The 15,230-nt window shown below is 38.3% G+C and overlaps 1 protein-coding gene across 15 annotated transcripts in view; it reads right to left on the minus strand.

Annotated features, from left to right (window-relative positions):
* The window catches only part of LOC128688939 (titin homolog), a 748,574-nt gene that overhangs the window by 501,382 nt on the left and 231,962 nt on the right, over positions 1-15,230 (minus strand). For 13 of the 15 annotated variants that reach the window (XM_070085630.1, XM_070085629.1, XM_070085628.1 and 10 more), the window contains 9 exons: positions 14,508-14,664; positions 12,447-12,640; positions 5,995-6,167; positions 5,636-5,765; positions 5,113-5,267; positions 3,642-3,863; positions 3,365-3,466; positions 1,156-1,185; positions 67-215 (listed from right to left, as the gene is read on the minus strand). In XM_070085630.1, the coding sequence (XP_069941731.1) occupies positions 67-215; positions 1,156-1,185; positions 3,365-3,466; positions 3,642-3,863; positions 5,113-5,267; positions 5,636-5,765; positions 5,995-6,167; positions 12,447-12,640; positions 14,508-14,664 (1,312 nt within the window). The remainder of the gene's footprint in view (positions 1-66; positions 216-1,155; positions 1,186-3,364; positions 3,467-3,641; positions 3,864-5,112; positions 5,268-5,635; positions 5,766-5,994; positions 6,168-12,446; positions 12,641-14,507; positions 14,665-15,230) is intronic. The other 2 variants (XM_070085622.1, XM_070085620.1) reach the window with 1 other exon arrangement.

Raw genomic sequence — 15,230 nt, forward strand, 5'->3', positions numbered from 1 at the left:
ATGCTACTGGCGAAAGTGAGAGAGAGAGAGAGAGAGAGAGAGAGAGAGAGAGAGAGAGAGACCAACCTGTTGATGCGGTCCTGGGCCTCTAGCACAGAGCAGTCGCTGGTGGCTGTGACTCTGGTGTAAGAGGTGACGCGGCCGCCAGGGTTCACCACCTCCAGCTCGTATTTACCCTCGTCCTCCCACTGCAGGTCTGCGATCCTCAGGCTCACCTGTCACATTATACAACAAAACATTATATCACTAACAATGTCTGCGATCCTCAGACTCACCGGTCAGAACAGACAACAAAATGTCACATCACTGACAACGTCCAGAAAGAACCGAAACGTACACTTTCTTTTTTGGTCTCCTAGTTGAGCTGACGGAGGACCAAGCCTCCACCATGCCTTACACTGAATGATACCTCACAGGTATCATTAAACCATAAATTTGAGATAAATCCCTGCCATCCACTCCACACATTAAAGATGAATATATCTAATACATTATTATTTTATTCAACTTAAAGCGCTAAATCCATATGGATCATATACCAATCTATCACTCAAGTTTGATTTAACGATAAGTTACACAGAACATTAATTAACAAAGCATTTTAACGTCAAAAATAATAATAGCAAGGGAAAATGCATAAATTATATGGAGTGGAGGTTAGAAGGAAAAAATTATATATTTTGTCTCAAGCAAATTAAAGAACAAAAATACGCACAAGAAAACTCAATAAAACTTTCCCGTCTGGAGAGTTGTTTGATGTATTATTAAATAAACGAAGAAAACGTAAATAATAAGAAACGTAGAATGATAAGAATCGTAGAATAATGAGAAACGTAGACTAATAAGAAACGTAGAATAATATAAAAAGTAAAGTAATAATCAAGGTATAACAGAGAAAAAATAACATGCAAAATAAAACAAACAATGCAAGATAAATAACGTAAAATAACAAGCACTGAATGGTAATAGCCGAAGATAAAAAGCAACGTAAAATAAGAGTTATATAATATAATAAGTAACTCAAAATATCAAGCAACGTATGATACAGCAAACATAAAATAATGAATGCTGACGTGTAACGTAAGATAAGCAGAGATAAAACCAGACAGGTGGAGAGCGAGCAAAGCCCCGGCATCAGGCACGGGAACACACTACCTTGCTCACTAGACCAAACACGTTGTGTATCTGCCGTGGGAAAGCAACCAACGTCACACCCGCCACGAATGTCACCAGCGCCGTACATCAAGGCCGGGTCAGGAGGCAAGGGAGGTGCAGAGGTGATAAAAACAAAAAGTCACCAGTGGAAAAGAAAAACAAATCCTCTGCGGTATTAGAGGAAGGTCAATGGGGAAACAACTCCTAAAGGGAAGGGGAAAGGATGGAGAGGGAAAGATGGAGATTTACTACATAATAACTGTAACTAAAGCAAGTGTAGTTGTGATTTTTTTTCTTGTGTCTTCAAGCAGGGATTTCAGCCTTTACCCAAGGTAGTATCACGGGAACATTGGTTAGGGTTTGCACTCTGAGCTAAGTAAGCTGTATTATAAAGCGGTGGTTTTAGGTTTCCACGGGACAATATCAAGAGAGTAGTGGAATGAGCTTCCCTGCCGAACTAAGTAACTATCATAACCAGTAGTTGCATCCTTTTTTCAGAATATCATGGAGCAATGGTCTGACATTCTCAGTTTCATTGGCCATTCTATAACTGTTCTCAAGACATTTCTTAAAGTAAAAAATCCCTTATCGTTAAGTGCGTGTACAGCTTGTGAGGCACCTGATGACGACCTTCTTATCCTAAAGTTACTGAATATTGTACGTTTACTTTAAAATTTAACAAAATATTATGTTTTGGGTACTCAAGAAGGTATCATCTTTACGATACACTACTATGTGGTGATCCTTTATTTTTTCAATGGATTCAAAATCTAGTTCTGGTAGGCATACAGGTATTTAACCAGTTAACTTGCCACTATTTGGTTAAAGGCTCGTGTGAGGACACATTATCATGTTTCCAACCGAATAACCCATCTAGTGAGGTTCCTTGACGCTTGTGAGGGGCTCTTGATCTAGGGAATTGGATCTGTGCTCCGGTTCCCTGAATTGAGCCTGAATACCTTCCATCACTCCCCATGAGCGCTCCTCATGATAATAATAATAATAATAATAATAATAATAATAATAATAATAATAATAACGAATAAACATCACTACCAACTGCTCTCCGACCTAGAACTCTCAGCTGCATATTAGTAAAGCAGTCAGAAAGACAATGTTTTGTGTAGGACTAGATTTGATCAAGTACAGTCGTGGACGAGCCGTGGTTGTATAATAGATTCTCTGCAATTATTTTAATCATGGGGAAGCGATAAACCCGTAGGATATACAGTCCCTGGGGGGATGGAAGGTAATCAAGCTTAATTCAGGGAACTGGAGCACAGATACAATTCCGTAGATCAAGAGCCCCTCACCAGCGTCAAGGAAGCTCCCTTGAGGGGTGTTTCTCTGCAAACACAGTCTTCCAAGCTGCCTCTCGGCTTACGAAATCTTTTATCTATATATTAATAAATCAAAACAATAGTGTGTACTTCTAATATCGCGAAGTCAACACAGAATAACACGGTATTATTATTTTAGTCATAAAAACTCTAAGCTAAAAAGGCGGAGGATGTGAAAAATGTTACCAGACTATGAAAGATTAGAAAAAAAAATGTTTAGGATTACTTCTATTTGTCTCTCTAACCATATAAGAAAACCTGCAAAACTGCCATATTCTGTTATACTTCGAGATATTCTAAGCCTTAATTAAAGTATTCATGAAAAACTAATAAAATATTCCAGCAAAAAAATATAAATTATTTCCATCAGATAAATTCCATGGTGTAAACAAGTGGCGTAACGCAATGTGGTAATAAAGATTAATTGATGTGAAATTCTTTACTGGTACATTTCACAAGAAGCCCCCCCCCCCCGTGAATAAAACGTTGTGCCAGTAAAAGACTTCAGTTCAATCAATGTCTTTATTACCAAATGCATTCCACGTTATTTTTTTGGTACAAACCAACCCACCGGCACTGGTTCCGTCATCGTTCACTGTGTTTTCAAGCCTACTAAAAAAATTTATTCGTCTTAATTGACGATTTTCACTGTCAAAAGTAATTGTAAATATAAAGAAAATTTATAAAGAAACATCGTTCAAATATCATGCAGTTACTGTAAATTTCAAACACTTATCAAGTTATTGTATTGGCACTAAGTGTGATTAGCTAGTTGTTTCAAGGAAGTCACAAGGCTAGTCATGGCCTCACTGTAATACGACAAGCTTTAAACTCTCTTGTCCTTTACAGAGGCTGATAAGAGTACTTACCGAGCTCTCGCTTGAAATGGACGAGAACCTTGGGTAACGGTTGACGTCTATATAGGTGCCGTCTTTATACCAGCGGATCTCCGGCATGGGCTCACCAGTTATCTATACCCCATGAAAGATGATATATCATTGTATTATCTTATAAATGGATCAGCAAGTAAATGTTCACAGTCGCAAGATAATTTTAAGATATCCTATACGAATATATATTTTCACCAGAATAAACAAATTATCAACAAGATGTTTCAAGTGAAGCACATTAAAAGAAGGTCAGCACCTGTGCGTCAAGAGAGATATGCCCCCCAGGCATGGCGCGGACTTGGTGCGGAAGAGCCTTGGGCAGGTTGGGATGCTCCATCTTGCGTCCCACTCTAATGGGACGAGGGGTCATGACAGCTTCGCCCCAGCCGTACTTGTTTCTGGGTGTCACACGGAACAGATACTCACGATCCGGCTTCAAGTTGTATACGTCGAATGATGCGATCGGAGACACACCGAGCTGATGGAAGAGGAAATAATTCAGCTTGCTGAAGACGCAAATCATACAAAAATATGTTTAGCATTCTCGATACACTTCTGAATAATATATATTATGGTAAGAAATCACTTTAAAAAACGTGAAAGGCAATTTTGCAAAAAAACATACTCAAAATAAAATGAGAGAAAATCCCAAATGCCTTCGTGAGTTCACACACAGGGAGTAGTCCCTCTGAATATTATATATGAACAATTGAAAACAAATCATGGAATGAGTGGAGCTTGAACCATGGCAAGTGTCAGGTCAGTGTTAACCACCCGTTCTGTGATTTGATTCGTTCATTTATAATATTATAGTGACTATATTTAAAATATGAGGGAAAACTTATTGCACAATGGATAATAAATAACACAAGAAGATTAAAGTACAATGCCTGCACTTTAAAGGAGGGGTTTGGGATATTGGCAGTTTGGAGAGATATATTATATATCTTTACAGATCCTTCCAAATTGTTGCATCTGGGCGCCTCTGCAAAAACAGTGATGTATGAGTGAGGTGAAAGTGTTGAATGATGGTGAAAGTATTTTCTTTTTGGGGATTTTTCTTTCTTTTTGGGTTGCCCTGCCTCGGTGGGAGGCGGCCGACTTGTTGGAAAAAAGATTAAATATTAAATAACTTAATTTCTCTGACATGGTGCTGTCATTACTCATTACCTGGCCTGGTGTTGATAGTGTGTGTGTGTGTGTGTGTGTGTGTGTGTGTGTGTGTGTGTGTGTGTGTGTGTGTGTGTGTGTGTGTGTGTGTGTGTGTGTGTGTGTGTGAGAGTGTGTGTGAGTGTGTGAGTGTGAGTGTGTGTGTGTGTGTGTGTGTGTGTGTGTGTGTGTGTGTGTGTATGTGTATGTGTGTATGTGTGTATGTGTGTATGTGTGTATGTGTGTATGTGTGTGTGTGTGTGTGTGTGTGTGTGTGTGTGTGTGTGTGTGTGTGTGTGTGTGTGTGTGTGTGTGTGACTAAAGCTTCACAATCGTGAGGAAGAGTGTAAGCGTTGATATTTTTAACCACAGTAATATTTTAAAAAGTATCGGCTGGTATCGATACCGGTACCGCAAAAATGGCCGATACCGATAGTTTGACACATCCCTAATATGAACAAATGAAATTATCATGCATTTAATTTTTCACTGTGTAAGTTTGGCATAAGGTCTTATTCGTGAATCAGTATTGGCACACTGTCTTCTGACACGTTAAGTGTCTTTTCTGAACTACGTACCTCTTGCCAGCGCGCCTCCTCTCCCAGGATCCAAGCCTCCACCTTGTAAGCAGTGACGATAACACCGCCAGAGTGTTCGGGTTTACTCCAGTGTAGTGACACCCAGTTCTTACCCACATCTCGTGCCTTGGGCGTACCCACCAAACCAGGCACATCTGAGGATAACAACCAAGCCATCACTGATTTCTCCTCACATTCCTCTGAGAATAAAACACGCAATGTAGTAATCAATGATGCTGAAGGGCTCGTGATCTAAGGAATTGGAGCCACCCTTCCCTTCCTTGGATCAAACCTGATTACTTCCTATTCCATAGACGTGGAATGGCCCATACGGGTTTTGAGCTTTCCCGTGAATAGAATAATAACTAGACAATAAAATGGTTTTCATTTTAGCTTGATAAAGAAAAATTAAACTATGTTTTAATAAACGTGAATCATCGGCACATATCAAGAGGAACATGTAAGGAGGGAATAAAAAGAGGAACATACTGGTAAAGAATTCACATAGTAAGGATTGTAGTACCTCTAATGAACCTGCCAGAGGTGACTCTCCTCTCGTCAGCCAGTCCCCTGCTGCTGCTGCTGCTGCCGCCGGGGTACCTGTCATCGAGGGAGCGAGGAGAGAAGCTACGGGACCTGTACCACTCCCTCACCTGCACGACACAAACCATCATATTAGTTTTCCAAATACAGTACTTAAGTTATATTTACCTTTCATAAAATGTGCAAATATAAAGCTAGAGAATCAGTGGTCGGAAATGGCTGGTTTTATGATAAAACATCAGAGTGCATTTGTGAATGCAAACGCACTCGCGTTATGCGTGCATGTGGGTGCATGCGTATGTGGGCCCTTGCTCATGTGCGTGTGTTTTTCACTGTTACCTTGATGCTGCAGTAGGCTCTGACGGTGCCATTGGTGTTCTTTGCCTCGACGGTGTAGGTACCAGAGTCGATGTACTGTGCCTCCCGGATCACCAGTGTGTGGTAGTTGTCTCTCACAGTCTTGTGGGCACGGAAGGTGTTAGAAACGTCGCGGGAACCCTTCAGCCAAGTCACTGACCCAAACAGAAAACAAGTGTGTAAGTTCCTCGTTATATATATATATATATATATATATATATATATATATATATATATATATATATATATATATATATATATATATATATATATATATATATATATATATATATATATATATATATATATATATATTATAGGTAGTAGGTTGGTAGACAGCAACCACCCAGGGAGGTACTACCGTCCTGCCAAGTGAGTGTAAAACGAAAGCCTGTGATTATTTTACATGATGGTAGGATTGCTGATGTCTTTTGTCTGTCTCATAAATATGCAAGATTACAGGTATGTCTTGCTACTTCTACTTACACTTAGGTCACACTACACATACATGTACACATTTATTTATACACACTCATCTGAGTTTTCTTTGATTTTATCTTAATAGTTCTTGGTCTTATTACTTTTCCTTTTATATCCATGGGGAAGTGGAATAAGAATCTTTCCTCCGTAAGCCATGCGTGTTGTAAAAGTCAACTAAAATGCCGGGAACAATGGGCTAGTAACCCCTTTTCCTGTAAAGATTACTAAAAAGAATAAGAAGAAGAAAATTGTCAAAGTGGGAAGTCTGAATGAGCGTGGATGTTGTGCAAATGATAAGAAAGAGATGATTGTGGATGTTATGAATGAGAAGAAGCTGGATGTCCTGGCTTTAAGTGAAACAAAGCTGAAGGGGGTGGGAGAGTTTCAGTGGAGAGGAATAAATGGGATTAGGTCAGGGGTTTCAAATAGAGTTAGAGCTAAAGAAGGAGTAGCAATAATGTTGAAGGATAAGCTATGGCAGGAAAAGAGGGACTATAAATGTATAATTCAAGGATTATGTGGAGTAAAATAAAGATTGGATGTGAAAAGTGGGTTATAATAAGCGTGTATGCACCTGGAGAAGAGAGAAGTGTAGAGGAGAGAGAGAGATTTTGGGAAATGTTGAGTGAATGCGTGGGGAGTTTTGAATCAAGTGTGAGAGTAATGGTGGTTGGGGATTTCAATGCTAAAGTGGGTAAAAATGTTATGGAGGGAGTAGTAGGTAAATTTGGGGTGCCAGGGGTAAATGTAAATGGGGAGCCTTAATTGAGCTATGTGTAGAAAGAGATTCGGTAATAAGTAATACATATTTTATGAAAAAGAGGATAAATAAATATACAAGGTATGATGTAGCACGTAATGAAAGTAGTTTATTAGATTATGTATTGGTGGATAAAAGGTTGATGGGTAGGCTCCAGGATGTACATGTTTATAGAGGGGCAACTGATATATCGGATCATTATTTAGTTGTAGCTACAGTAAGAGTAAGAGGTAGATGGGAAAAGAGGAAGGTGGCAACAACAAGTAAGAGGGAGGTGAAAGTGTATAAACTAAGGGAGGAGGAAGTTCGGGTGAGATATAAGCGACTATTGGCAGAAAGGTGGGCTAGTGCAAAGATGAGTAGCGGGGGGGTTGAAGAGGGTTGGAATAGTTTTAAAAATGCAGTATTAGAATGTGGGGCAGAAGTTTGTGGTTATAGGAGGGTGGGGGCAGGAGGAAAGAGGAGTGATTGGTGGAATGATGAAGTAAAGGGTGTGATAAAAGAGAAAAAGGTAGCTTATGAGTTGTTTTTACAAAGCAGAAGTGTTATAAGAAGAGCAGAGTATATGGAGAGTAAAAGAAAGGTAAAGAGAGTGGTGAGAGAGTGCAAAAAAAGAGCAGATGATAGAGTGGGAGAGGCACTGTCAAGAAATTTTAATGAAAATAAGAAAAATTTTTGGAGTGAGTATAAACAAGTATGGATTTGTCAGTTAAAAACAGAGTAGGGGAGTTAGTAGATGGGGAGATGGAGGTATTAGGTAGATGGCGAGAATATTTTGAGAAACTTTTAAATGTTAAGGAAGAAACAGAGGCAGTAATTTCATGCACTGGTCAGGGAGGTATACCATCTTTTAGGAGTGAAGAAGAGCAGAATGTAAGTGTGGGGGAGGTACGCGAGGCATTACGTAAAATGAAAGGGGGTAAAGCAGCTGGAACTGATGGGATCATGACAGAAATGTTAAAAGCAGGGGGGGATATAGTGTTGGAGTGGTTGGTACTTTTGTTTAATAAATGTATGAAAGAGGGGAAGGTACCTAGGGATTGGCGGAGAGCATGTATAGTCCCTTTATATAAAGGGAAAGGGGACAAAAAAGACTGTAAAAATTATAGAGGAATAAGTTTACTGAGTATACCAGGAAAAGTGTACGGTAGGGTTATAATTGAAAGAATTAGAGGTAAGACAGAATGTAGGACTGCGGATGAGCAAGGAGGTTTCAGAGTGGGTAGGGGATGTGTAGATCAAGTGTTTACATTGAAGCATATATGTGAACAGTATTTAGATAAAGGTAGGGAAGTTTTTATTGCATTTATGAATTTAGAAAAGGCATATGATAGAGTGGATAGAGGAGCAATGTGGCAGATGTTGCAAGTACATGGAATAGATGGTAAGTTATTAAATGCTGTAAAGAGTTTTTATGAGGATAGTGAGGCTCAGGTTAGGGTGTGTAGAAGAGAGGGAGACTACTTCCCGGTAAAAGTAGGTCTTAGACAGTGATGTGTAATGTCACCATGGTTGTTTAATATATTTATAGATGGGGTTGTAAAGGAAGTAAATGCTAGGGTGTTCGGGAGAGGGGTGGGATTAAATTTTGGGGAATGAAATTCAAAATGGGAATTGACACAGTTACTTTTTGCTGATGATACTGTGCTTATGGGAGATTCTAAAGAAAAATTGCAAAGGTTAGTGGATGAGTTTGGGAATGTGTGTGAAGGTAGAAAGTTGAAAGTGAACATAGAAAAGAGTAAGGTGATGAGGGTATCAAATGATTTAGATAAAGAAAAATTGGATATCAAATTGGGGAGGAGGAGTATGGAAGAAGTGAATGTTTTCAGATACTTGGGAGTTGACGTGTCGGCGGATGGATTTATGAAGGATGAGGTTAATCATAGAATTGATGAGGGAAAAAAGGTGAGTGGTGCGTTGAGGTATATGTGGAGTCAAAAAACGTTATCTATGGAGGCAAAGAAGGGAATGTATGAAAGTATAGTAGTACCAACACTCTTATATGGGTGTGAAGCTTGGGTGGTAAATGCAGCAGCGAGGAGACGGTTGGAGGCAGTGGAGATGTCCTGTTTAAGGGCAATGTGTGGTGTAAATATTATGCAGAAAATTCGGAGTGTGGAAATTAGGAAAAGGTGTGGAGTTAATAAAAATATTAGTCAGAGGGCAGAAGAGGGGTTGTTGAGGTGGTTTGGTCATTTAGAGAGAATGGATCAAAGTAGAATGACATGGAAAGCATATAAATCTATAGGGGAAGGAAGGCGGGGTAGGGGTCGTCCTCGAAAGGGTTGGAGAGAGGGGGTAAAGGAGGTTTTGTGGGCAAGGGGCTTGGACTTCCAGCAAGCGTGTGTGAGCGTGTTAGATAGGAGTGAATGGAGACGAATGGTACTTGGAACCTAACGATCTGTTGGAGTGTGAGCAGGGTAATATTTAGTGAAGGGATTCAGGGAAACCGGTTATTTTCATATAGTCGGACTTGAGTCCTGGAAATGGGAAGTACAATGCCTGCACTTTAAAGGTGGGGTTTGGGATATTGGCAGTTTGGAGGGATATGTTGTGTATCTTTATATGTGTATGCTTCTAAACTGTTGTATTCTGAGCACCTCTGCAAAAACAGTGATAATGTGCGAGTGTGGTGAAAGTGTTGAATGATGATGAAAGTATTTTCCTTTTGGAGATTTTCTTTCTTTTTGGGTCACCCTGCCTCGGTGGGAGACGGCCGACTTGTTGAAAAAAAAAATATATATATACATAATATATATATATATATATATATATATATATATATATATATATATATATATATATATATATATATATATATATATATATATATATTTATTTATTTATTTATTTATTTATTTCCAATTTGTGCACACATACAGAGGTACAAAAAAAATACAGATAAGAGCAGTATGCCAAAGCCACTTATACTATGCATAGCATTACGGGCTGGCTTAAAATTAACTTAAGATTAACTAAGCAATGATTATTATTATTATTATAATCAAGAAGAAGCGCTAAGCCACAAGGACTATACAGCGCTGCTACTAAGCAATGATGAAATCAGTGATAAAACATTAATGTAAACAGATAACTATAAAGCACAAGTGAGTATTACAAAGACAGGTCATATGGTTGCATTCAGTTAGGTAGTGATTCTGTTAGGTAGTGTATTTAAAAAATAATAAAGTTAGATTGGGTTTTAGGTTTAACATTTATGTGATATAATTGTGAGAAACATTTAAGATATAAAATTTATAATGTTCAGTTATTCAGTATTTATTTGGTTTTGGGTGAGTAAGTAATCTTTGAGAAGAGACTTGAATTTATAAACAGGTTGTGTTTCTTTTATATTTACAGGTAATGAATTCCAGATTTTAGGGCCTTTTATGTGCATTGAGTTTTTGCATAGTGTGAGATGGACACGAGGAACATCAAAGAGTGATCTGTGCCTTGTGTTATGGTCATGTGTTCTGTTGAGGTTGGCAAGGAGATGTTTGAGGGGAGGGTTAATATCAGAGTTAAGTGTTCTATGTATGTAATAGGTGCAGTAATAAGTATGGATGTTTTGTATGGTGAGTAGGTTTAGTGTATTGAATATTGGTGGAGTGTGCTGCCTGTAGTGAGAATTTGTTATCATTCTAACTGCAGCCTTTTGTTGGGTAATTAGTGGTCTGAGATGGTTAATTGTTGTTGAGCCCCATGCACAAATTCCATAGGTGAGATAGGGGTAAATAAGAGAGTGATATAGGGCCAGGAGGGCTGACTGTGGAACATAGTACCGTATCTTCGATAGTATGCCTACAGTCTTGGAAATTTTCTTAGAAATTTGATGTATATGTGTATGAAATTTGAGTCTATTATCAAGGTGGATTCCTAAGAATTTTCCCTCTGTTAGTTTTGTGATAGGTGATCCATTTATCATTATGTTAAGAGGGACATCTGTAGCTCTGTTACCAAACTGAATGAAGTAGGTTTTGTCAATGTTTAGTGTAAGTTTGTTAGTCCTCATCCAGGTAGATATTTTCTGTAATTCGGTATTTACAGTATTGGCTAGCGTGACTGGGCTCGGGTGAGAGAAGACGTATGTAGTGTCATCTGCAAATAGTGTGGGTTTGAGTAATTGCGAAGCATTTGGAAGGTCATTTATGTATAGGAGAAAGAGAAGAGGGCCAAGGACACTTCCCTGTGGGACACCAACTGTAATTGGTTGTGCAGAAGAGTTTGCCCCATTTGCGTACACATATTGGCTTCTGTTGCTGAGGTAAGACTTGAGGTAGTTGAGGGAGTGCCCTCTTATACCATAGTGTGACAATTTTACGTGGAGCAAGTCATGGTCAACTGTATCAAAAGCTTTACGTAAGTCAATGAAGATCCCCAGTGGGACTTCTTTTTTCTCTATTGCAGTGTATATATGTTCTAGCATGTGTATAATAGCATCATTAGTATTTTTATTAGGCCTGAATCCAAATTGGCAGGGGTTGAGTATGTTTTGGGAGATAAGGTAGGAGTAGATTCGTTTATGAATTAATTTTTCAAAGATTTTTGAGAGAGGGTGTAAGTTGGATATTGGCCTATAGTTATTCAACTCTGTACATTATAATCAAAAAGAAGCGCTAAGCCACAAGGGCTATACAGCGATATAATGTATATATGTCAGCTGACAAATGGCGGTAGCTCCTCCTGAACTCTGTACCCACCTTGGTGCCCTCAAATAATCTTTGATCTTACTACAGAAAACATATAACTTATAAGTATTTAAATATATAAATTTTTTAGCATGAATATATACGAGAAATAAGCTTTAGTTGAATGTTCTTTACACTAGATAAAAAGTTTTAACCATTACAGTAGAAAATACATGGTAACTAATTTTTCAATCGATCTTTTCGCTGAAAAGAGTGCTGAGTGCTGTATCAATTTGCAGTTACTATATCTGTCTCGGCAAATTTGTTTTAGAAACGTCAGTATAGAATAAATCACATAAGTGTACTTTAAAAGAAAAGTGTTACTTTATAAAAAAGACACTAGGTACAGAGAAAACCTTTATTTGTTGATGACTTTTCATTTAAAGACCATAGAAGAAAATGTAGTCAGAAAATAACGGTTTGCTCTCCATAAAAATGTTTCGATTATAATTGTGAGCGTCTTATCTTCCTACAAGGTATTACATGACTAGCCTGTAACTCACCCCTGGGTGTGGGTTCGCCCTGGACAGCGCAGGAGAGACGGATCTCATCGTCCCTGAAGACGGTGATCATACTCTCTGGGCGGGTAGTGAAGGTTGGGGCTTTCATTTCCACGTCCACACCAGCCATAGTCACGATTTGCCGCGGGGGGGGAGAACCGAAGGAAACCGTACTCATCGTGTACGTCTGTCCGTACCTGCGTGAGTTCAGTAGTAAGATGTAGCTCACATTTTTCTTGGTTATAAAATACAATGTGATTTTCTTAGAATGTTGGTTAAATATTTACATTTTTGTAATTTCACGCAAAAAAGAAAAGCTTAGTCTTTTTTTTTTTGACATTAATTTATCAACTATTGTTATACCATTAGCAGTAATCCAGTCTGTTATTAAAGATAATACATTAAAAGTCATACTGATCGGTTAAAATCAGCTTCTTAACAACAGTGAGCCGTAGACCTCATCGTTGTGAGCGGGATGACTTTTAAGACCTGCTGGGTCGTCCGGCCTAGAAACACTGCCGGAACATAGCCATGTGTATACAATAAGAATGATACGAAATGGACTTGTCTTTATCTATCAGGCATTTCGTGCCTTCAGCGTGCTGTTGTATTTAAAGCCAATTATAATCGTCGGAGATTTGGGGTCGCCGATCACATTTATATTCATGGGGAAGTGCCTGGGGAATGGAAGGCAATCAGGTATGATTCGAGAAATGGGAGAGTAGTTCCAATTTCTTAGATCAAGAAAAAGCCCATCACCAATCATTCAATACTCCATAACCTGTAGATCAATGGTTCAGAGAAGCGACAAGTTGATAAATTAGACACATGTGCAACTCTTGGGTATCTTTATTGAGGAAACGTTTCGCCACAGTGGCTTCATCAGTCCATACAAAGGAGAATCTTGAAGAACAGGATTCTCCTTTGTATGGACTGATGAAGCCACTGTGTGGCGAAACGTTTCCTCAATAAAGATACCCAAGAGTTGCACATGTGTCTAATTTATCAACTCCATAACCTGATAGTGATGCAAGTTTTTCGTGTCTGTGACGAGGGGGGCAAACCCTGGAAGGAGGATCGAGCCTCCATCAACAACACTATATTTTTAAGTATTACTGTTTACAAGTGTACTAGTTTCGGAGCGTTTACTGAAATAGTCAACTGAAGATCCGTCCCTTCTTCCTCTTTTCCCTAAAGAAAACAGATATTATCATACAAATTTCTTATATGCCAATTCTTTATTATTAACTAAAACTAACAAAGAAGCCTAACCTAATTTTACTTAGACTTAAGTAATATAAAATAACCCAGTTCACCTAATCTACCTGAAATCGTAAATAACAATCATTAGGTGATCCTTTAATTTAAACACTGACGATTATTATTTTCACAAGGAAGTGCTAAACCCGTTGAATTAATTAATAAGTCATGTTAAGCGCTAAACCCGCGTGGATCATTCAGCGCGAAACGCCTAGCCATGCTAGGCGTTCTAGTGGTACACTCTGTAATCATTATTTAACTACATGTAAACCACACAACAACCAAATTCTGTAAATTCAACATTGTAATCTTTATAGAGAATAAACTTTGAATTTGAATTTGAATTTGAATCCTCCGTCTGCTGAGCGTGAGATAGGCTATCCTGTTTGTACCTACCTATTAATTAAACCCATCGGAAGCACCAAACTCGCTGAGGATCATACAACGCTTGACGAATGGAAGGTAATCAGGTTTGATCTGAGAAAGGGGAGGTTAACTCCAATACCTTGGACGAAGAGCCATAAAGATATGACAAGCCTCTAAGTGCAGAATACTCTTCTTTAGTGGGTATGAGATAAAACAACCGTAATTCATTTCTATCACTAATACAACCTATTAAGGTAGGATTAGTGATGGGATGTCCGTTAGTAATGGATTAAGTTGTAAGATGTTTCCTTAATATACGAAAATCTCTGATCAGAATTAAGTAACTAAATTTAAGAGAAAAAGATTACGAGCATTGATAAATAAATATCCGAAATCATATACTTCTTTCAAAGACAAAGAGAAAATTATGTGACTAACTTGTTGCTAATCTTGCAGGAGTAGCAGCCCAGGTCCTTGGTGGTTACTTGGAAGACGGTGAGGGTGTTAGTGCCACCGGTGGCAGAGATACGGAACTTGCCTGAGGGATGAAGCGGCCGTCCGTTGAACAGCCACAGCACCTCTGGTGTGGGACAACCTGCAATATCCAGCTCATCTTATGGTATATAACTATGAGAAGTTTAAACCTAAAATGCTGAAAACAGAATATTTTATCCGAAGCAAAATTTTTTATATTATACTACTACAAAACAATATTATGTTCATTCCTAGTCAAAGAGATATGTTAAGAGCAAAAACAATCCATACAATAGTTTTTTTACAATGTAATAAAGAAACTTTTCCCTGACGCATGGTGTTGAGTTCTATGCAATATTTCTTAGCAATAAATACCCGGTGTGCAGTATAGCTTATGGCCGCTACAAGACACATTACAGGAATTCAATAGAATGACAGGTTGAAGGAAATTTCAACGTATAATGAAGACCAATTGTGAACAAATTATATATTTTTATTTTTAATACACCCACTTCTCAAGTAATAATAAAAATACACTTTAACTTACTCAGACTATACTTAATAACTGTATAAACGTTTACCCAAAATGTTAACGTGTATATCTTATGCCAAGAATGTAATTACTGATTCTCAATAGCCTACCAGCCCTTTGCTTCTTACATCTAAGGCTAGCCCCTGAAAATTAAT

The sequence above is a fragment of the Cherax quadricarinatus genome, chromosome 16, assembly GCF_038502225.1.
Source record: "Cherax quadricarinatus isolate ZL_2023a chromosome 16, ASM3850222v1, whole genome shotgun sequence".
In the NCBI taxonomy this organism is placed as follows: domain Eukaryota; kingdom Metazoa; phylum Arthropoda; class Malacostraca; order Decapoda; family Parastacidae; genus Cherax; species Cherax quadricarinatus.